This window comes from Gadus morhua, chromosome 2 (genome assembly GCF_902167405.1).
Source record: "Gadus morhua chromosome 2, gadMor3.0, whole genome shotgun sequence".
NCBI classification, from domain to species: domain Eukaryota; kingdom Metazoa; phylum Chordata; class Actinopteri; order Gadiformes; family Gadidae; genus Gadus; species Gadus morhua.
In genome coordinates this window covers 10703603-10727465 of record NC_044049.1, presented here as the reverse complement: position 1 = coordinate 10727465, position 23863 = coordinate 10703603, and the positions used below count along the sequence as shown (strand labels likewise).

The 23863-nt window shown below is 45.1% G+C and overlaps 1 protein-coding gene across 3 annotated transcripts in view; it reads left to right on the top strand.

Moving 5' to 3' along the window:
- The first annotated feature begins 680 nt into the window (after positions 1-680).
- csf2rb (colony stimulating factor 2 receptor subunit beta) overlaps positions 681-23863 on the top strand; it is a 23314-nt gene continuing 131 nt past the window's right edge. The window contains exons 1-16 of one of the 3 annotated variants that reach the window (XM_030339248.1): positions 681-895; positions 2252-2428; positions 3026-3209; positions 4029-4161; positions 5029-5231; positions 5796-5950; positions 8832-8994; positions 14175-14310; positions 16846-17006; positions 20311-20438; positions 20765-20936; positions 21347-21446; positions 21717-21783; positions 21887-21969; positions 22440-22608; positions 22807-23863. The exon at positions 22807-23863 is cut by the window's right edge and continues 131 nt beyond it. In XM_030339248.1, coding sequence (XP_030195108.1) covers positions 3113-3209; positions 4029-4161; positions 5029-5231; positions 5796-5950; positions 8832-8994; positions 14175-14310; positions 16846-17006; positions 20311-20438; positions 20765-20936; positions 21347-21446; positions 21717-21783; positions 21887-21969; positions 22440-22608; positions 22807-23223 — 2184 coding nt within the window. In that variant the 5' untranslated portion in view covers positions 681-895; positions 2252-2428; positions 3026-3112 and the 3' untranslated portion in view covers positions 23224-23863. Of the gene's footprint in view, positions 896-2251; positions 2429-3025; positions 3210-4028; positions 4162-5028; positions 5232-5795; positions 5951-8831; positions 8995-14174; positions 14311-16845; positions 17007-20310; positions 20439-20761; positions 20937-21346; positions 21447-21716; positions 21784-21886; positions 21970-22439; positions 22609-22806 lie in introns of those variants that run through there. The other 2 variants (XM_030339247.1, XM_030339250.1) reach the window with 2 other exon arrangements.

The window sequence follows — 23863 nt, the reverse complement described above, 5'->3', positions numbered from 1 at the left end:
CGATTCCCAAGGGCTCCTCTTGAAACACTGAGCGGTGGACCATTTGTGACACACAGAGGAAACAGGCACACAGCTGTAGCTGCTCGCAAACATCTTTGTTAGCAGCTCACATCAAATATAGATCTAGCTATTATTTACTATTTTACTATTAAGTCATTCAAGCAGTCGTTTTTATCCAAACGATTTGCTCACTTACTTACTTGAAACCTTTCAAGATGCTGTCATTGAGGGCAGGTCGGGGTTACGCCGTCTTGATCAAGCAGGCCAACAGACTGTTGAGCTTTTGACTGGAAGTCAAACACCCTAAAGACTTGACAAGACACATTCCTACAGCACCATTTCATCCCGATACTTCAAATGAGTCGTTGAGTAATTTTATCGACCGACTCACCTGTATTGTTTGACACAACACAGGAACAAAGTTATTCTTAACAAAAAAGTACCATAGTAACTGCTTATAAAATGTGTTAATTTATCTTTTTAACGTAGTTTATCGCAGATGTACACACTTAATCTGTGTTTACATTATCTGGAAGGTGTATTAAGTTGCGTGAACTAACCCTTTAATGATATGTCCTGGAATAATTTAGTTATTAACTGAAAAGCCAATCAGAACACTCCTTCCCAGAACTATGTCCAAAATTCACAATAAAGCTGACAGCACTGTTGTGACATCTTAACATTTCTGAACAAGCAGGCAGGTCCACATTTTCACACTTAGCCTACCCAGGACAGAAAAGAGGAACCTTGACTGGTCTCTCTGAAATGTTCATTTTTGGCAAGCCCACACGAACGCTTTTAACCATAAGAAGTCATAATATACAGAGAGACAGTCAGATGGAAGAGGAAGACATACATAGACGCCAGAGACAAAAATATTGCCTCATAATTTAAGGTAGGTAAACGATTTGAATATTTACGCTTTTGTATCTCTGGTTGACAGATTCATATGCTTTCAATTTGGCATACAAATATCTTTGTGACATCTGTGTTTTTCTATTCAAGGATTTAAGCTGACCTAAAAGCAAACTATTCAATGTATGTTTTCGTCTATTTATGAGCTGAATTCAAAATGACAAACAAGGGCAACTAATATGACTATGGGAGTGTGTGTGGATGATGGCTGGTTTAAGCAGACTCACCTCTCTCTCACCTTAAACAAGGGGATCTCCGGAATGGTAGCACGTTACACCTCCTGCTCTGTATATTATACTGAACCTTGGCAATAGTCTCCAACATCACCACCCTGTGTCCTAGTTATGGAGAAGCCCAGTCAAAGCCACCGTTGGAGAATGGTAGCCCCCTAGGTGACCTGTATCAATGGACCTCATTACAATGACACAATAGACTTTTAGACATTTAGACAATTGTTGATTGTTGCGGTAAATGACGCAAATATGTGTCAACTCAAAACTACTGTTCCAGAACCCCAGATTTTGGGGAATTTCAGTTGATCAAATAAGTCAAGACATGTAAATAGGGTGACAACATCCCAACAATACAATTGTGGGAGAAGGGTATGTTTGTTTGGGACTTTGACCAATGCGTAGGGATAGTCTCAAGTTTTGATTTGTCTTTCTTATTCGGGGACATAAAAGAAAATAATTCTCTGAGAACGGCCTTGCAGCAGCTTCACCCAGTTATAAGTAGTTCCCAAGTCTTTGTTGTTGAATTTCTTTGTGGTAGTTTCTTACTTATTCCACCAAAATCTGATGATTCGTGACTTTGTGGGGACTCCCAATTTCTGGGAAATTTGGGAGTCACAACAATGTCACAAGCTATGCAGATGACGCACCTTCGGCAGTTCGACTGACATTATAAACAGCCTCTGCGGCTTTCTTCACAGCCATTGGATCGATGCCAGGTTTAAGGAAAGCTTCATTGCTGCAGTGCTTCTACTTTTGAACGCGAGAGTCAATCAAAATGCGGGACATCGTCTCAATATATGGGAAGGAGGTACAAGGGATAATAATGCTCTAAAATCCTGCATGAAGCGGAGCACCTGGTCAGCCTACCAGTAAAAGGATGTACCGTAGGTTCTTGCTGTACCAGCAGTTGGAAGAACACCCGACACCTATACCACCACCACCGCCCCTACCACCACCTGGCCTTGGAGGGGGGGCAGAGATTTATTGGCTAGAGTAACCTGTTGGCTTCTCCAAATTCACCTTACAGTTGCACCACTCACCTGTCAGCTCTGGTCCCTCCTACTACTGCAACAATTTACGATGTACAATCTCTTTCATTTCAGATCTGCTGTGGATTTACCCAGAGCGAGAAGAAGAAGAAGAAGATGTTGATGAAGCAATATCATGATATCTAATTAACAACATACTATAAGGATGTACAGGGACAGGTTTACCCCGTTCCACCATCCTGAAGCATTACCATCTCAAAACAAAGAACGCCTAGGAAACATTGATTATTGGTGAGAGATCTGGAGGGACTCCCACTGGGGCGATATCTATTTCAGTTACATGTTTTGGATTTTACTCTTTTTTTTTTGTCAAAAACATCATTTATTTTCCTTGTCGTTATGGTTGTTCCTCTCCTCTTCTTAATGATCCTTGGTCCGGGACTGTAAATCTACACATTTTCCACAGCTCGCCAGCTCTGTACAGAACTGACAGTGTTTTGCATTTTGTATTGCATAAGATCAACGCAAAGTGCAATATATTGTCAGTTGATTCTATGTCTAACAGCTCACACAAAGGATTAGATTAGAAGTGGCGTTTCGATAGTAGGAGGAAAAACAGCTTACCAGATGTTTCGCATAATACGCCTACATCCTGGGTTCACAAGACGGGAAGTGCCATGACACAATACGCACACCCTTACACGTCATATATGTGTCTCATTACATTGAAGTAATATGTGTCCTTCAATTAATTTCTTTTTTTGCCATCTCTCTCTCCCTCTCCCTCTCTCTCTCTCTCTCTCTCTCTCCCTCTCTCTCTCTCTCTCTCTCTCTCTCTCTCTCTCTCTCTCTCTCTCTCTCTCTCTCTCTCTCTCTCTCTAACAACAGATATGGATAAATAACAGAGCAATACCTTGGGTTAAAAAGGGCCAATCCCGACCAGGGGCTCTACCTTCCTGACGTTCCCCAGGAATCATGAATCCCAGTTGGGCTCTTTTCTGTGCTGTTCTCCCACTCCTGGTTTCCTGCTCTGGTCCAGATTACTTTACTCTCAATGAGAGCAGCTTCCGTGGTAAGCCTTGCTTGCATCCAAACAGCACAAACTCTCAGTCTACTTCAGGCTCAAACTCTCATAGGGCTTTCATTGAAGGGTAAGGTGAGTTAAGGGTTAGAGAGTCTGGTTCAGAGTCCAGGTTTTAGGTTAGGGAGGTAGTTAGGATAAGAGTTTTAAGGGATATAGTTAGAAAGGGGTAGGTTGAGGGTTTAGGGATACAGGTCAAATAACGCTGTATTCTGATTGGATGTGCAATGGGTCAATGGGTCATCGAGAACTGATAGAGAATCTGAGCTGTCCGCCACACCGAGTCAAGTTTTAATGTTAGGCTGCGCTTAACTGGGAAAACAATGCTATTGCAATGCTCGCAATGCGGATACTGAAAAAGGTCATCATGTGTTGACCGCTGAAGGGGCTTAGGTGTGATGGTGAGGCTCGACATTAGGGTTTGAAGGTTAACAGGTGTGACTGTGAGTGTAGTCAAACCATAGCCTGACGTAAACCATATAGCTTTTCCCATTCTCATGCTTCTTCTCTTGAACTTCCATGCTGGATCTTTAACTGATAAATCCTGTGCACCCTGATCTTAGCATATGTAATGATGATGCTTGTATTTCTTGGAACAATCCTCTCACACTTTAATATCACATTGTCAAGGGTATGACAATGAACAGGAAGATAATACGTATGACGAATGAGTATAAATTAGCTCAAAAATATGATTCTAGAAAGAGTAAAATAAACGATTCAACTCGGGTAAGGTGTTCATTTCTAGCCGCGTAAAAAATACTAAATATTAACATTTATCACTGCCTTCCTCCTTGTTCTAACCCTCAGTGTCACCTGTGTTGGAGTCACTTCAGTGCTATAATGACTACCAATCCAAAGTCGATTGCCAGTGGAGGGAGGATCTGAGCAACAAGAAAAACATGACCTTGGAACTCTGGAACTGGAATCCCTATGAAAAGAGGTAGAGAGAGAGAGAGAGAGAGAGAGAGAGAGAGAGAGAGAGAGAGAGAGAGAGAGAGAGAGAGAGAGAGAGAGAGAGAGAGAGAGAGAGAGAGAGAGAGATGAAAATAATATGCAAAGGACCGGGGGACGGAGGGATGAAGCGATGGAGAAAGAGATGGATAGCTTTGAACAGCCCCACCATATGTACTTTGCTAATTGGGTCTGTAAAGTCGGCCCGTCTGAAGTGTTTTTCAATGGGCATTTCCTTACGGTTTGACGCAGGGCTAAGCAACGCTTGCATGCTAAGGCGTGCCAATCGCCGACCATGCCACTGGTAGCAATAGGGAGTAAATAAGGGAGAATGATGAATGCAAGTTAGTTTAGGTTTTGATAGGACAGATTTGAAAGAGCAGGAATCCAAAGAGACAAAAAAGTTCAGCTGCTACACTGGAATATAGGATGAAGGTTCAAGAAGAAGTCGACCAAAAGAAGGAGCAGCTTGTGTATTTATGTCTTTCTTTATCTATCTATTCTGAAAGCAGCAACTACTTTGCATTGTAACTTCTTCATTCTCGAACTGCTCAGATCAGCAGCAGTCGTCTCCAAGATTAGAGTGTTTCCACTTTTCATTTCCTGTGTTATTATTTGTTGGTTTGCTCATTTACAGTCATTCCATCTTACAGGGGAGGGCATCCATCCCGAGGAACTACATACTGAAGGACATCTTCCTAAAACAATTAGAGAGAGCGATAGAGAGGGATAGGGAGAGAGAGAAATATTTAATTTGAATGTATTTGGCTGTTTAATTTGCTCCCAATAATTATTCATCTCAATTGATTTATCGGCTATCGGTGATCAATCCGACTTGATGTCCATGTTGTTGCAGGGATTCCCCTCGACGGACCACCCGGTGTGAGCCCCTCGATGGACCACCCGGCCCTCATGATGACGTTAAAAATCTGACGCTGATGCGATGCCGATTCAACACTTCCCTTTTTGCTATCGCAATCAACCATACGTTCTTCTTCAAAACCCTGACAGCCACTTCCTGTTTCTCATCACACCGCAGTCTGATCCTGTCCCAGCAATGTGAGAACTTCTCATTAATGAAACACAATAGTCACCCAAAAACCCTGTCTGATAGTTGGGCGGTAAAACCTTGTGTAATCTTTAGGGGAACTTTGACAACATGGGGAAATAATGTATTGAGATAAATTAGGTAATAATAAGGTTGATTACTGTTTCCCAATCTGTGTTGTCATCGTTAGAATAGAAAAAAACATCTTAGAGATCACTTAGGTTGGTCATGGTTCATAATGGTGGCCTTGATACCTTGTTAACTGTTTATTATCTAATCTATTCAATAATTTGGCAGGCACTTTTATCAAAACCATGTTATGGGGATGTGGGGGCAGGATTTAGCTGTAGTGGCTAGGGGGGACCGAAACCCAGGCAAACGTAACTGGGTTTGAATCGTCGATCCTCAATGCTTTCACCGACAAGGGTCCTTGAGTCAGATGCCCCCTAACCCAAGACCTGCCCCTTAATATTGGCCCATCTTTGAAATCATTGTCATTGGCTTTGTATAAAATACATCTTCTTAACAGCAAAATTGTATTTTATGAGATGACGTGTTTCATTGTGTTTGAACAGTGAGAGTGCATCCGCCGGTCGATCTGTCTGTAAATATTTCGGAGAAAGGAGACCGGCTGATCCAGTGGTCGAGCCCCTACCCAGCCTCATCTCGTCTCAGCCACAATCTCACCTACCAGCTGAACTACAGGATAGAGGGCCAGGACAGTTGGAAAGTAGGCATTGCATCACTGTAAACACCATCACCCTCCCAAAAATACATACACATCCATAAACAAATGAATAAAAGTAATAACGTTCATACAAGTTCTCTACAGACACATAAACCCATACAGGTCTTTATTTTTGCCATCATTATTCCAATATATTTGTTTAATAAATTAACTTATATAAGTTCAAAATTCAATTTATTGGAAGCTAAATTAATTGAACTTTACTGTGTTAAAAAACATTGTGAAAACTAAAGGCCATCATAGCACTGCAACTAGAAAAGCTAGACATTATAGCTGAAAGATTCGAGACATTCTTGTCAGAATTTGTTATTGAGGACCAATCAGATTTTCAGTTAACTGCACCAAAACAATATATCAAGATCTGATAGGATAAAAAATAAATGGTAAAAAAATTTGTTGAAGTTGGAGTGATTGACTAGACAGGGATGTTGTCTATCGCCCAGCCTCTTTGCAATTTTCATTGAGGCCTTGGAACAAGCAATGTGTCAAATAAGGTTTACAAGGTGGTGGAGCTGAGCGGCACAAAACACAAACTGAGGCTGTTCAAGGTCTATATAGCTATATAGCTGGTGTGTGGTGAACGTTCTGGCGCAGATTGGCTGCCGTGCATCACCCAAGTGGGTGCTACACACTGGTGGTGGTTAGTGAGGTTTCCCCTTCCCTGTAAAAGCGTCTTTGAGTGTCTAGAAAAGCGCTATATAAATTCAATTATTATTATGATTATTATTATTATATCCTGATATCAAGAATTTTTGACGGCCAAACCAAATATTGGCCTACGAGAGCTAATTCAATAAATAGGGATTTACGGCTAATCAGGTTTCAACTCACTATAGCACAAACACAGATCTTTGAGAAACGTATACCCATCACAAGCCATCCAACGAGCATACAATCTCAGATGGAATGCAAAAATAAATAAATATCTAGGAATAATTATTATGAATAAATTATTTAAAAAAATATGAAGCAAATGTATGTCTCTGGAAAACCAGGAAATTCTAAAATATATGGACAAAACAAAATCTTGAGGCTAATTTGGAAAGAAAAGAAACCAATAAATAGGTGATCGTGTGATGCAAAATGCACTACAAAATGACAAGATATTGACTTAAAGGTTTTATCAGCGATTGTAGGCCGAAACCAAATGATCACATTCATCTGATCTTTCCTCACGATCCACTAGCTGCCCGCCCCATAAGCAGACCGTCCAAAAACTGTGTCTCTGTAGGCAGGCTATGCGCCGAGATCCTACACAAAAACAAATGGTACTACCAACAGCTCAAAACCAAAAATAGATAGTATTCCAACCAATCAATGACAAGGGGTTGGATTTGTGGGGTTTTGCGCTGCGTTCATGATTTTTTTTACTGGATGCACGAAACACGGAAGGAAGGGGCGAGCAGGCTCTGTTTGTTTGGGAGCTCACTTCAAATTTAAACAGAAATGACATCGCCCAGAATTGCTGTTGTACGGAGAGATGTAAAGAGAAAGGGACTCAAATATGGATACTTTATACATGAATTAATAAATATAATTCAAACAAGGTAAAACTGCCCAGGTGGATTGTGATACCAATTACAAACCAGGGATCCTTGAAAAAATATTCAAATAATGGGCACAGAGAGGCACAGCAACAATCAACTTGGCAATAATTAAGGGCAAAATAAAAAGCTTTCAAAAATTAAAGCGAGAATATGATTTAAAGTATCTGCAAATTGGACATTATTTTTAGATCAAACCAGGTTTCCTTGTGAACTAAATGGAGTGGTTGTGATGCTGTGTAATGCTTCAAGGTAAAGTGTTACAGTAAAGTGAAGTTTGATTAAGGAAGGAAGGAGGAGAGGAACATCTATATTGTATATTAGAGATAAAAGGGAACTCAAAATGTGTAGGCCTATATCAAAGGAAGACCTCGTATAATATAGTTAAGTTAAATGAACAAACTCTAGCTCTAGTATGTGGAGTATACAGTCAAATACTTCTTTACAGGCAAATACTCCACTCAGATAGACTGGCTGGCCATTACCCAAGCGATACATGATATGGAAAGACTGCATACTCTGAAGCTGGTTTCACACCGCCGGGCGGCAACTCACCGCCTCCATCCATTTCATTGAGGGAAGGGCGGCAGGGGGGTAGGCGATTACAAAAGCGGCTGTTGACCAGGAAGCGGTTGCTGCCCGCGTGACCGCGCACATATTTTGCCCTACCGCTCAGCTTTCCCCGTGTTGAAACTTTCGGCGGCAGCAGCCGCAGCAGCCACTTTTGAAAACGCCTGGCCCTTCACACCGGCGAGCTGAACCCTCCGGCAGCGAGGCGGTTGTCTGGGCGGCGTGCAAGCACGATGTCTTTGTGACGGGTTTTATAGGCAGTTGATTTTTCAGATTTTAATGAAACACTGTATCACTAGCTCCTTTTGAGAATTCAGCAATCAGTGTTTCATTAAAATCAGAAAAAATCAACTGCCTATGAAACTCATCACAAAGACATTAAAAAAACCTCTCTATAAAGAATTTGTTGAACATATTTTTCTCTGACACAAATGTCTATGATTATTCTGTTATTCTGTTGTGGAAAAATAAGTGAATAAACCAGAAATAAAGGAATGCTACTGCGTGACACAACAATATCTAATCGACACAACAATAAAAGCCTTTAAGTATTATTGAACCTGGGGCCTTTTTTAAGCGTTGTGTGGATTCAGTGGAATTCTCCCGCTCACTAGCTCCTTTTCTGTCTCTCTACATCGGTATGTGACTCAGTTAACCCCCAATGACAAGGCACGCTTATGAAAAGGTAGGAAAAGGGGAAACCACTGTTTCTTGTAAAAAAAATAACTCTCTTTCTCTCTCTTTCTCAGAGTGAGACGTTGAACGAAACCCATCTGGAACTCTGGAATGAACATCTGGATCTTCCAGTACATCAACGAGGTTGCTGGTACGAAGCCCGGGTGAGGGCGAAGGTAGTGACCAGGGGACTCTGGAGCGAGTGGAGCCCCCTAGTGACGTGGAAGACTCCTGAAGGTCAGAAATCAGAGACCGCTGGAATGCCACCTCATCTCTTCATTCCAACTTGTGTTTCCTAATATTGTAAAACATTATTTGTAGAACGTCCAATCATGTATATTAGTATGTGTTAAGGATGTTGTTGTGTGTGAAAGACTGACACGCACACGTGTTGCTTCAGAACGTACACTCCATTTCTTTACTTCAGTTTCATGTGTCGATCAACACCCGCGCATTACACGTCACGTCGCATCCCATAATAATCAGTCTCTTAAAGGAACCGTAACCACTATTTAGTAACATACAGCAAACCCATGTTTCACAGAGTGACCATGTTATTAGAACATAACATTTTCCTCCCCCCACGAAAAGCAAACAGCATACCACCCCAACTAACAACCAACCCAAACATTCGTCAAGAAAACTGAACATCTAATCAAGACATCAAAATGTACTAGGCAAGAATCTGTGAAGACAACCGCTAGACTAAACATGGTAATTTGTGACATAGTCCTGCAAGGCAACAGGCCGAGCCCTGGCCCGCACCGGCCTCGGGTCCGGCACCACAACCTCCTGGCGTGGTGCTGCGGGGGGTGCAACCTGGGCCGGGGGTGGGCCCGGATCAGTGGCCACGTTGCAGGGGAATGGTGACTGGGCTCATGCCGTGGCCAAGTGCTCAGAGAGGGGTGCCGGGACTTTCCTCAGCCTACTAGCATGCCACCGTGATCCGTCGTCGAGCAGGAATGTGGCGGGGCCAAGAAGACGACTGATCTGTCTGGGTTGGGACCAGAACGAGGCCAACTTGTTGTGTCACTGCGGCCGTCGAGCCCTGACCCAGTCTGAAACCTGAAGGGACGGTGGCCTCGCCCTGCACTTCTTGTCCACCCTTTCCCTTGTCTTCTGCTGCCGTGCAGCAACAGTCTCTCGGATTCGGGCCAGGGAGGGCATGGGAAAGTCACTATTTGGTGCTCGGAGCCTGTGTAATGGCAGTCCCAATTCTCGTCCAAGCATCAGAAACGCTGGTGACACAAGCGTTGTGGAGTGATGGCTTGCTCTGTAGTGCAGCAAGGTCTGGTTGAGTGCCTCCTCGAATGCACAGCCTTGGGCCAGGTGTGCACGAATCCCGTTCTTCAGTGTTGCATTAAAACGCTCTACTCCACCGTTGGCCTGTGGGTGGTAAAAAGCGGTTCGGATGTGCTTGACACTCCTGCTGGCAAGAAAGTCAGAGAACTCTGCAGATGTCATCTGCGGGCCATTATCTGTCGTTATGGCCCGAGGCACGCCCCAGCGGGCAAAGAGGCCATCCAGTATCCGAACCATGACGTGCAACGTCACCGTCCCCACTGGCACAACCTCCGGCCACTTAGAGTGGAGGTCGTAAACGACCACCAGGAAGCGCTGGTGGTGGGGAACACCACGGCCATGGATTTCCCCACAGATGTCCAGCTGTACATGTTCCCAGGGACGTGAAGGCCAGGGGAGCGGTTGCAGGGGAGGGGTTGAAGGGGGTCCGGTTTTCCCACTGAGGAGGCACGGCGAGCAGTCCTGGACCAGATGTTCAATATCGCGGTCGATGGCTGGCCACCACACCAACTCACGGCACCGCTGCTTGAGTTTCACGATTCCCAGGTGACCCTCATGTGCCATTGACAGGACACGTGCACGCAAAGTGTTTGGGACGACGGTGCAGAGCCCCCTCGAGACACACGTCTCTGCCCAGCAGGAGAGCTCATCTTTCACCCGAGCAAACGGTTTCAACTCTTCCGGGATGTGGGACGGCCAGCCGTTTCTGATGTAGGTGCACAGCTTGGATAGTATCGGGTCTCGTCCTGATTCAGTGTTCAGTTCCTCCAGTGTGACTACTGGCTGCAATGGTGCATAGAGCGCTTGGATGAGAGCTGGTTCTTCATCGTGTGATGGTACAGAAGGGTTTGGGGCTGCGATTGAGCGAGAAAGGAGATCTGCCACCACGTTTTCCCTGCCCGGCGTGAAGATGAGGTCATAGTGGTACTGGCGGAGGCGTTCCGCCCAGCGATGAAGTCGGAGAGGCTTGTGTCCCGAACCTGACGTGGAGAGCACTGTTGTGAGGGCCTGGTGGTCCGTCCTGATGGTGAAATGACGGCCATAGACATACATGTGCCACCTCTCGCACGCCCACACACAGGCCAATGCTTCACGTTCACCCACGGAGTACCGCTGCTCAGTGGGTGTCAGGGCCCGAGATGCGAAGGCGATTGGCCTCTCCGTGCCGTCATGAAGCTGCGACAGGACAGCTCCAACTGCAGCAGTGGAGGCGTCGCAGGTGATGAAGGTTGGGCTCGAGAGGCTGAAATGGGCGAGGACAGGAGGTGAGGTTAATTGTTTTTTCAGCATGAAAAATGACTCAGAGCACTGTGGTGACCAAGCCCACGGCTCCTCCTTCTTCAGGAGCTGGCGGAGGGGTGCTGTCGTTTGTGAGTAGTTGGGCAGGAAACGCAAATAATAAGCCGTCATTCCTAGGAACGATGCAACCTGTGTGATGGAGGTTGGTTCAGGGATGCGTTGTATTGCGTCAACGTTGGAGGAGAGAGGTGCAATGCCATCAGCTGAGAGGCGGAATCCAATGAAGTCCACAGTCGGTACTGAGAAGAGACATTTCTTCCCGTTCAGTGTCAGGTGATGTTTGGTGAGGGCCACAAACACTCTGTGTAAGCGGGCATCGTGGGTGGCTTGGTCTGGCCCATGCACCACAATGTCGTCCAGGTAAATTGCTGTCCCCGGGAACCCAGCGAGAATTGTAGACAGGACCTTTTGGAAGCAGCTGGGGGCAGAGCTAAGACCAAACGGCATGCGTGTGTACCTAAACACCCCAGCGTGTGTCACAAATGCTGTCAGGTCCCGGCTGGCCGGGTGAAGGGGAACTTGCAGGTAGCCCTGGCGTAAATCCAACTTTGTGAAGACCGTTGATCCATGGAAAAGAGAGGTGAGCTCCTCAGCTGTAGGTAAAGGATATTTGTCTGGAATGACAGCTTTGTTGACCTGTCGCAGATCCACACAGACCCGGAGGCCCCCTGACTTTTTCTGTGCGACCACCAGGTTTGAGATCCAAGGTGCGGCATTTATTGGCTCGATGATGCCCTCTTCTAACAGGGAGCTGAGCTCTGCAGTGACGCCCTCCCGGAAGGTGAGTGGCAGGCGTCTGAGGGGCTGCATAACTGGTGTCACGGCAGGGTCAACCAGGGGCCGATGAGTGAATGCTGTCAAGCGGCCCAGGCCGTCGAACAGCGCTGGCTACTGTTGGTGCATCGTTGGGAAGACCTGCATTATAGCTGTTCCACTATTGTCCATCAGAGAGAAGCCCAGTGCAATGAAGAGATCGAGGCCAAGAAGGTTGGTTCCCCGCTGTGCCACATGAAAAGGGAAGGAGGGAAGGTGTATCGTACCATAGCGGACAGGCAGGTCAATTGTGCCCACAATCTCGATGGCAGAATTTGCATATCCCCGCAAGCTTGTGGATGGGGGTCCCAGTGGCATGCGGGAAAAGAATTTCCTGTATGTGGCCAAATTGAGGAGCGACGCTGCAGCCGCAGTGTCCAGGATGAGTGGCACGCTTACCTCCCCCAGCCGCACTGTGCAAGTTTTGAATGATACTCGTGTAGAACGGATATTACTAATTTCTGTGTATCCGGAAGTGGACTGAGGAAGCCTGTGCTGCCGTGCTTCATTGGTTGGAGCTGAACGACAGACTTTAGCAAAGTGGTTTAATCTAGAACAGTTTCTGCAAACCTGTCCACGGGCAGGGCACTGTGATGCTCCTGTAGCATGAGAGCTGGATCCACAGTTGCCGCAATTGCGTCTGGAGTCCACAGTGGGGCGCTGTCTATTAATTTGTTGCACAGGCAGGCTGTCACCGCTATCAGTGGACGGGAACAACTGTGACGTTTCTGCGCGCTGTAGCTGTTGCGCTAACGCTGTGTGGTGAGCAGGGCTGGTCAGCAGAGTAGAGCATTCCAGAGCACATTCCACTTGCAACGCTATTTTGATTGCATCAGTCAGTGTCAAATCATCAGGTTCCATAAGCAGTTTTTCCCGTGTCTTGTCACATGACGTGCCTTCTATCATCTGGTCTCTGATCATTTGGTCATGCAATGCTCCGTACTCACAGGCTCGTGCCAGCTCACGTAGGTCAGCTACAAAAGTCTGTATGGACTCGCCGGGTCGTTGGTAGCGCTTCCTGAGTCTGTACCGCCGTATCAGGACACGTTGTTTCCCAGAGAAATGGTCCGTCAGCAGCTTGACTGTATCCTCGAAAGCTGTTGCTGAGCCGAGCGCTCCAAGAACACGCTGGCCCTCGGTACCGAGGCAGTGGACGAGGATAGCGGTCTTTCGCTTGTCGGGAAGCTGGTCGTCCGAGAATCCGAGCGCATCAATATAGGCATTAAAACCTGTCAGCCACCGTGTCCATGGCACTGCGGGTTCCCCGGGCACCGCGAGAAACACTTCGGGTGGGGGAAGGCTAAATCCAGCCATCCTTGTCGCCAAATGTTGTGTGTGAAAGACTGACACGCACACGTGTTGCTTCAGAACGTACACTCCATTTCTTTACTTCAGTTTCATGTGTCGATCAACACCCACGCATTACACGTCACGTCGCATCCCATAATAATCAGTCTCTTAAAGGAACCGTAACCACTATTTAGTAACATACAGCAAACCCATGTTTCACAGTGTGACCATGTTATTAGAACATAATATGTGTTTGACAAGGTATACAGTGTAATTCAATGTAATTCACATGTGTAATTCAGTGAATTTATATTTCCCTGTATTACACATAAATTGATTACTTGAGTTGTTTACCAAATTGTGTGTGTGTGTTGTGTGTGTTTCTGGTATAATCAAAGGAATAACCCCAAATACTTTTCGGCAGAAATACATTTTTAACTGTAGGTTTGCTTGTCAAAAATCTGTCCCATATTTGCCCTCGTCGTCTGGATCGTCTTTTTTTAGCCGTTCAAAAGTATTCTTAGGCTCAGAGTTCCTTTTTTGTCACGCTGTCATCCCCCATCTTGTCCGCACGCAGCCATTAGGAAACTACTTTAAATTCCCCTTTACCAATGTTGTCATTCTTCATTTATTTGTGGTTAAGCACATAATCTCTCTTTCTCTCTCTCTGTCTCTGTCTCTCTCTTTCGCCCAATCCATGTTACTTTCGATAGCCAAGGACCAGACTCCCAGCATGCAGTGCGTGCTAGACGGGGAGGAGAAAGTGACGTGCAGCTGGGAGGTGATGAAGGAGAAGGCTCAGTTCATAACCTACCATGTGGAATGCCAACACAAGCATCAAAACACCATGTAAGTCCTTTGTGTGTGTGTGTGTGTGTGTGTGTGTGTGTGTGTGTGTGTGTGTGTGTGTGTGTGTGTGTGTGTGTGTGTGTGTGTGTGTGTGTGTGTGTGTGGGGAGGTGTGCGTTTTCTTTCTTTTGTCTTACTTCGATAAATTTTGTGTAGCTTTTTTTTTTGATCTGTGCGTCCTTCCTTGCATACACACACAAACAAGCAGGTGTGTGTCATGGTTAGTGTATTCGATTCCCAGACCAAAGGTTCTGGGTTTCAATTCAACCTACCTAGTTGCTCCTTAACAGCATACATCTGAACTCAAGGTTAGCTACATTGGATACAAGCATCTGCTAAATGACAGATTAGTAGCAAACTGAGACATAGGACCCTATCTTGCATCCGGCGCAATTGACTTAATCAATGGCGCAAGTTGTGGAAGAAAACCTTATTCCATGTGTGAATTAAGCCATATTATTTGGCCATAAATTGAGCCATTTGAAGTTTGAAATTCATGTGCATCTGTCTCATCGGAGACTGCAGACGCGCTGTCAAAATATCAACTCGTCAGAGGGGATGGGAGCTGGCACTCTCATTGGTTTGTTGCACGTTACGCCCAAATCACACCTACGGGTAATTAGGCTACTTCAGACCAACCCTTTTTAGATTTTTTAAGTCATTTTTTGCGCCGGTAAAATAGCGACATTGCCATAGAACACACACACACACACACACACACACACACACACACACACACACACACACACACACACACACACACACACACACACACACACACACACACACACACACACACACAGTACCGGTACCAGAAAGGCCCCGCACCCCAAAAAAGCAAAAAAGCAAAGAAATACATGGACTCTAACAACCTGTCCTGTGTGTAGCAACTCCACCCCGACCCAACACACCCCGGGTACAACCATAGACAGGGACAGCAGGGAGAACAAGGTGCAGCACTTCAATCACATGGCCGTACAGTCTGTCTGGCGCACAGACGGCCAGACAGGGTCAAGCCACTCTCATCAGTCCCCCCCATCCCCCTCGCTCCCGCCCGCCCCCGCCTGCCCCCGCCTGCCTCTCCTTTGGCGGCCCCCGGCTCCGTGTTCCTCCAAAGGGCAGCTGTTGATTGCTGATCGGGCGCAGGTGTGTCCCTGCAGGTATGGGGTAATTGACAGTGGATAACGAGATGCAGCTGGTTCCTGTTCCCCACGGACCGCCGCCTCCCCCTGGCTACCTCTGATATGCCTCGGGCGGGCGGTCAGGGAACACAACACGACTCAACACAAACGCTACATGGGTACCACGTTGTGTACGCATGTAGATCTATATGTGTTAACATGTACACGGGGGGATGAACGGGGGCTCGAGGTATTGGTATCGTAAAGAAAGTAGAATTGCGGCACAAATTTTGCTATTTATAAAGTGTTTTGTTTTGAGATTTGCCATTATTCAAGAGCAAACAGGGCCAGCAATACAGTCGATTGCTAGTAATGATACAAGTAAGCCATGAGTATCTAGCAAACCATGTGGCGCTCACAAAACTGACGTTGCAATTACTTTTGGTGATCTCGATTTTGGGAAGTGGTCTATCTTTTTCTTTGGTCGCTAACTTAGCACTGTAACTCAATGAATGGAATGCTTTGTGTAATAAAACATGAACAATGTCCTCTGTTTCCAATGTACACTTTATTTGCAAATGTTAGAATCTCGCTATCGTTCAGATGATTTCACTTGCTTTGCGTCTGTACTGAGCGACAATGCAGAGCGGGTTGTTATCGACAGCGTTACCAGATTGGGCAGATTTCCCGCCCAATGATAATTTTTTCCAGCCTAACGTGATTAAAAGTACCCCAATTGGGTGGGAAATCTGCCTAATTGGGCAACACTGCTCACCAGCCACAGATCCTGCTTATTGGTTAATAGTGCAGCGCAAATAGATTTTTTCTCCTCTCTCCCATTGAAACCCATGTTATTCACCGGCCGCCTGTACTTTCGGGGAAATTAATGGGAGTCAATGGAGGCTGAGGGAGGAACGTTCTCCCTGAAGTAATTGTCAATAGGCGAAAGGGGGTGCTAATGTCCCTTTACCTAGGGAAACAAACATTATATTCAAAGGCATTAAAGTAGTCGTATTTAAGGCCATTAATTCATTACAGTAGTCAGGGCAATCTACATTTTTTATTCTCAATAATGTTAAGGAGGATCTTCCTCCCTCTCCTCAATGGAGAAGCCTCCACTGATGCATACATTAATGCAATCAGTCATGATATGCATGCAACCTAAACATAGATACACTGTGATTAATTAGATTAAACACTGACAAATGCCAATAATTTAGACCGATCATACAACTGCACAAAATTATAATTACCTGTCTGGTTTGTGTGCCAACAACCCATCATATTTGTTACGGCTATCTGACTTCATCAGATCGACATATGGATAGACAGATAGAACAACCCATGAATGTTATCATTAATATCTACCACCTCTTGTTTCTTCTTCTGCTATTTCCGCTGCTGTTTCTATTTAGCGCCAAGAGGTGCTGTGTTCACAAGGAGGTCACGCGAATCAACCGCCACAATGAGGCGCTGTTGAGGTACAGCTGCTCCCTGACCTCCTCTTATCTGGAACACCTCAAGCTGGAACTCATCCCGGAGCTCAACGCAAAGTCATTCAATGCCAGCCAAAATAGTGAGTGTAATACCACAATATCGATTAACTAGACAATAAATGTCGTAGGATAAGGAAAGAGTAATCTTGTTTTTTTTTTCTTATTTACAACCTTTTTGACGGCAATATTTGTATTCTCTTCTGCAGTTTTATCGAATTAACAGATCCGTTCCCGTCCATGAACACATAAATACAAGTCTCAAAGATTGCAACTAATGTGAAGAATTTGGTTAATGAGGCAATGTCTTTTTTTTATATCGATACATATATGTAGTCCTTTTTCCATCAGATTTTCAAGCGAATTAACTCTTAAAGATCCCATGCCATGCTATTTATGGATGCTTTAATATAGGTATTAGTTGGCTACAAACACAGTATTCAAAGACGTCCCCGAAATTCAGCCGCGGTGCAGAGTTACAGCCACTCCAAACCAGTCGCACATTGAGCTTCCCCCAAACGCGCTGTTTCGGTGGGCGTGTCAAGGCAGGTCAAGGAGGGGGGTGGGGGTGTGGCCCTGAGCAGCTTGTAGCCACAGTACAATGCGCTCTGGTTACGGTGGGCGTGTCAAGGCAGGTCAAGGAGGGGGGTGGGGGTGTGGCCCTGAGCAGCTTGTAGCCACAGTACCATGCGCTCGCCGCTCTGTTGACGGTGGATGTATCGCAATGGCTCGTAGAAACCCATATTATACATAGATATCTATATAATATAATATATGATGTATATTATCACCTGGCCCTGCATGCGCTCTGTTTACGGTGGATGTATCGCAATGGCTCTTATAAACCCATATTATACATATCTATATCATATAATCTATAATATATATTATCACCTGGCCCTGAGCAGCTTGTAGCCACGGTACCATGCGCTCTGTTTACGGTGGATGTATCGCAATGGCTCTTAGAAACCCATTTTATACATAGATATCTATATCATAATATATATTATCACGGCCAAAAGCTGTGTGAGCCTCCAGACGATCAAACGACCGCGTCTTCTTCAGATTGATGTGGAAGTGGAAGAACCAGAGACGTCGGAGAACCCGACGAAGTCCTTTGCGATTCATTATATCGTATGCACACAGGTTTTGGCCGTGATAATATGTATTATTTGATATAGATATCTATGTATTATATGATATTATTTAGATGTAGAGCCCCAGGACTGTAACGCTGCTGGAGTTGTTATTAGGATCTAAACAACACGTCGGACTCTCGTCTCTGGTATTTCTACAACGAGACTCGTAGTGGGGGTTATCTCAGCCATGGTTGAGAATGAATTGGGGGAAAGGAACTTTGGCTTTGACTCCCTGAAGTACATGAACCACGACATGGAGGAGAAGGGGATTGTTGGCCGCGAATGTATCCCGCTTGAGCCCTGCTTCCCGCCGCCTCGGCAGCAGTCAGCGCTAATCACCGCCTCCTGAAGCGGTGGTCCATCGGCAGCGAGGCTCCGGCGGGAGACGACCGCGGTCAACAATCCCTTTCTCCTCCATGTTGTGGTTCATGCCTACTTCAGGGAGTCAAAGCCAATGTTCCTTTCCCCCCAATTCATTCTCAACCATGGCTGAGATAACCCCCACTACGAGTCTCGTTGTAGAAATACCAGAGACGAGAGTCCGACGTGTTATGCGCCATCACACCAACAGCAGAACGGTTATCCAAATAACAAGGAAGTGTACAACACTTGCGTTACAGTCCTGGAGCTCTATATCTAAATAATATCATATAATACATAGATATCTATATCAAATAATACATATTATCACGGCCAAAAGCTGTGTGCACGTCCAGACGATATAATGAATCACAAAGGACTTCGTCGGGTTCTCCGACGTCTCTGGTTCTTCCATTTCCACATCAATCTGTAGTAGACAGAACCGCGCGCTGCCTGCTGCCTGCTGCCGGCGCAAGGCACCACCGCCCGGCTGCCCGCTGCCGGGCTGTGGTGCTTCGCGGCGGTGGTGCCTCGCGCCGCGGCAACCGGCGGCAGGCAGCATGTCGCAGTTCATGTACTTCGATGTTGTTCTGCCATTGCATTCAAAATTATGTAACTACCCTGTTACTACGAACTAAGCAACTACCATACACGTATTAGCATTTAGCACTAGCTCAATCACGACTCCTTCAGAATTCTTGTGGGTGGTTACGAACCAACCAAGTGGGCAGGGCCATGAATAATAGTTTGACAACGCTACGTCACAGTGTCACCTTATCCAGATTGGCTCATTTCTTCTGCCTTTTTCCTTTCATTGCCTATTGCATTCAGCAGACACACTGCATTGATTTCAAACTTACCACAGCTCACAAACTTATTCAGACCTACGTTATTTAACAAACAACAGGAAAAATGTGATTTTAATGGCATGGGCTCTTTAAAGCGAATTAATTTGTAGCGACATAAGAAGCGCCTAAACGGTTTTCCATCGACAGAATGATTATAGCGAATTAAAATTGTGTCACAATGCCCCGTGTTGAAGCGCATTTTTCTGACCCGCTAGATGATTTTCCATCAACAATGCGCATGCGCGACATTCTATATCGCTTCAGCCGTTTTCCATTACTTTTATGTCGCTAGAACTTTCCCAAAACCACCTCTGCAGAGCGAATTAACTTAGTGCGACAAAATCGGCGTTAGAGCGATATAACCCCTTTTCCATCACATATGTCGCACTAACTTTTGATGCGCATCATTTTAAAGCGCATTATCTTTTTGATGGAAAAAGGACTTGTGTAGGCCTACGATTATTTTATTCAATCTTTATTCAAACAGCTATTCGACATGCACAGTACCCTTCGATTTCGTTCAAGGTCACTTAATGAAAATACTTGAGGTTGTTTAATATGACGGCAACGATATCATTTTAATGTAGGGAAGGTTCCTAAATTGTCAATATTCCGCTTGCTAAATTATGGAGGGTTTAATCAATAATTGGTTCTGTTAATATAATTTCTTCTAATAATATATAGAGAGAGAGATTACGAAGCTGAAGATAGATAAGAATTTAATGAATATATATCTAGAACTGGACTGTGTGACCGTGTCTCCATCTTGTGGTGAGATGAAGAGTTGCATTCCTGAAAATGTATACCAAATACGTCATATTCATACACGCACATTGATAGTTTTGGACACTTTCAATATTGTGGCCGCACTTTTTCTTATCATTAGAGACTATATTAAATTTATGTTGCTGTCTTTTGAATATATTTGTTATTTAACCACTGCCATTGCGAGAGGGGAGGCAGTGGTCATCAAAGTGTGTGACATCTGCGGAATGTATGTGTCTCTATTTCAGACCAAAAACCCTTCTTTTCTCTTGCAGTCATTCCAAATCCCCCAGTGGCAGTCAAAGTGACAGAGGAAGGAAGGTACTGGAAGGTTGAATGGAAGAAACCTACCTCAGTACCGGTCCTCAGTCATGAGGTCCGATACTGGAACCCACTTAATAAGGTATGCCAAGTGCTTTGCATAGAAGAACATTGGATCATGCAGTTTCTTAAAGTTAAAGTTAAAGGGTGAATTTTGGTGGGGGTTAAGAACATCTGAATACTTAATGTTTTTATTTTAATATTAGACCCTCACCAAAAGTCCATAGAACACTGTCAGAACATGGACAGGTGTGAGGTATACAACTCCCAGCTGAAAGGTACTGGGATTGATCCCAAACGTCTTCAGCCTGCACAGCATCTGTGAGGCTGTTACGGTTCTGTTACGGTTAAAGATTCTAGTTGAATTGTCGTGGACATTTTCTGGTTCCTCAAACACTATCTCAGAAGAACCCTCAGCTTAAGAACATAGCGCAAGGAATGACATCCCTGCTCATCGATGGCACCTCCCTGGAGCCCGCCCAGCGCTACAAAGTCCAGGTTAGGGCCCTGCTCCCCAAAGGAGGCTTAACCTACACCGGGGGCCCCTCTGAATGGACCGAACCACAGGAGTGGGACTCAGGTAGAAAACACACACACACACACACACACACACACACACACACACACACACACACACACACACACACACACACACACACACACACACACACACACACACACACACACACACAAAGGCGCAACCTCCATGATGCAAGTTTATCTTCTTGCTCTTTGTGAAACCTTTTGACGCTCAGCACATTGTGGCGCTGAGCTTGGTTACAACCGTTTTTGCGGTAATATTAACAAACTTGTCATTGGTTGGCCATGTTTCGGTGGATGATTGGCTGTGCTTTTAAAGTCGTAGGCATGTCAACTTCATAGCCCTCATCATCCGTGATTTCATCATCCTCCTCCTCATCATCGTCGTCATCCTCGTCATCGTTCTGTTGGTCAACTCATGCAGATGTTTCATCATGTTTCTTCTGTAAGGCTCCGCCTGGTCTCGTGAGACCCTCCTCTACGTCGGACTTTGTGTGCTGGCAGCGCTCCTCTGCATTGCTCTCTTCTTCGGCGTAAACACTGGTCGAAGGTCAGCCCTACCTTAACTCCTTTCAGTCTTCTTTATTCATCCCTGCTGCCTGCCTCATGTTCTCACTCTGTTTTACTTCATTTGCGTGGTCTAATGTGTGTTGGTGGACAGGGCAGTCCTTGGAAAGTTATTCACCCGAGGTGGTCAAAACACACACGTGTGTGTGTGTTTGTGTGTGCGCTAACAGTTCCTGTAATCTGTTCTGTGTAACCTGTTCTGTTCTGTTCACCTATGGTAATGAAAAAGTGCTTATGTCATGTGATTCAACAGGAAAGTGTTGGCGTGGTTAGAGTCTGGCCCTTCTCCAAACAAGAGTAAACTCTTTTTACAGAGCAAGGTGATAAAATGTGATGTCCTGGGATAATCAGTTTTCCATCGTTTTGAGGGAAGAAGGTAGAAATATATCTGAACTGTCGGATGTGAAAATGATCTCTTCACAGAATTTTTCCTGCCAGCCTGTTATACACGAGGAAGAGATCATGGACGTCTGTAGGGTCAATCACCTGGACAGCTTCTCCTCTTGGTAAAATATATTTTCTCCTTAAGCCAACCAAATGTCATATTTTTCACTGCTGTCTTTCTATTCTATTCTACTCTTTCTTTGTGCTGAACGTTTTCATTGCTGACTGCAACTCCGAAACTTATATGCTGGGTATGGAGAGGTGGCAGGATGGTGTGTCGTGCATTGGGTGTTCATTTCCTAGCCCAAGGGTACTGATCCCCCTCAATTTCCAACGCCCAACCTTACAGCATCCTTGAGTAAGATGCCCTAACCCATGGCGGCTCATTGATCAAATGCATCTGAACTAGAGGCTTAGCTAGAAGGCGCTTTGGTTATCATTAGTTATATTTATATGTTAATATATTGTGTAATCATGGATTTGTCTTAATCTGTTTCTAATTTGTGAACATGACAGAATTACATTCTTCGAAATGCTTTGTTAATGCACCAAAAATGTCAACATCTCTTTTTGTTTTCTTAAATGGGTCCAGTTCTTCTACTGAAGCTAAGCTGGACAAGAAATGTGAATGGCAGATGTCCTTCTCTGAGGACGAAGGCTGTTTGGACTGCGATCGCCTGCCTTCGCCCAACAGTTGCGACCAGATGAACTGCTCGGCCACTTCAGCGCTCAGCTTCAACGGCCCCTACATCATCTGTAAGGTGAGGAGTTCAGGCTGTCTCTCTCTCTGTCGTCTGAGAGCCATGAGAATGGAGGAGAGAATGGTCACTGGAGGATATCGCCATCACTGATGTAACACAGGATTTACAATTACGTGTACATTTAGCAGTAGCAGATGATTTTATTCCGATACGACTGACAAGATGAGGCTCCAGTGAACATGAGCCTTTATATTGCAGGGTACACCGGAATCACCCCAGGTTTCCGTGGCCGACCAGCAGGAAGTCAAAGACAAGGACGTCCCCTCTTGCATCGGTTCTCAGCTGACTGCTGTCCTCCCGGAACCAATGCCTCCGACCGTTTCTCATTCCAGAGATGATTACGTCCTTCTACCCAATCCTGGTCTGTCCAAGTCCACTGAGGAGCTCGTAACTCACGGCAACCTCAACAACAACTACCACACAACAAAGGTAGAAGGTTCTGAAAGGACTGGACAAGGCTTAAAGGGAGAAGAGCAGAGCCCCACAGTACTTCTGCTGGGCCATAACGAGGGCGAGCCACCGTCTTACACACCAATGCAGTTCCCCATTGCTCCCCAAGGGGGCACTGTTCAGCCCTCTGGATACTGCTTTCTTCCTTCAACTATTCCCATGTAGTATGCCACTGCAATGCTGCTACAATGCAGTGTTATGCTCTTTTTATTTTCATTGCGTACAGTGTAGTTAATTTGGAAGGATAAGGGATTTTGGATGATATTCATTTCTTAAGGTAATATTTGTCGCATCATTAAAATCTCTATTTTAGAATCGAGTAACAAGCTAAAGTGATACTTTTTATTTTTTCCGCTGCACTTTGCATAGCCTCCCCAAGTATTTACATTTACATGTTGATTATTAGTGATGCTGTAGGTAAGCTGTTGTAGCTGTAAAGAGAGACAGAGCAGAACAGCGGAAGAGAGGAAGGTTTGGAAATTACCTTGGGAAAAACTGTTCACCAACCGTAACCTTTTAGAGATTTTGAGGTCACATATGTCTGTTATAAAAAGGTATACACAAATGCAACAGCATGTGTTTGCATTCCTTGGACACATACATTTACACCCTAACCCTTGCTTCTTTTTTAAATGCACTCCCTGTACGATCACGCGCTCACAGACCTGAGGTCTGTGTTTCAGCTTTGACAATAGGTCAACGTGGGGCTGCACACCTGTCTGGAAAAGATGTTGTCAATTGTAGTCCGAAGAAGAACATTTTGTGCCAAAAATGATATAGCACATCACATAGAATATATATAGGC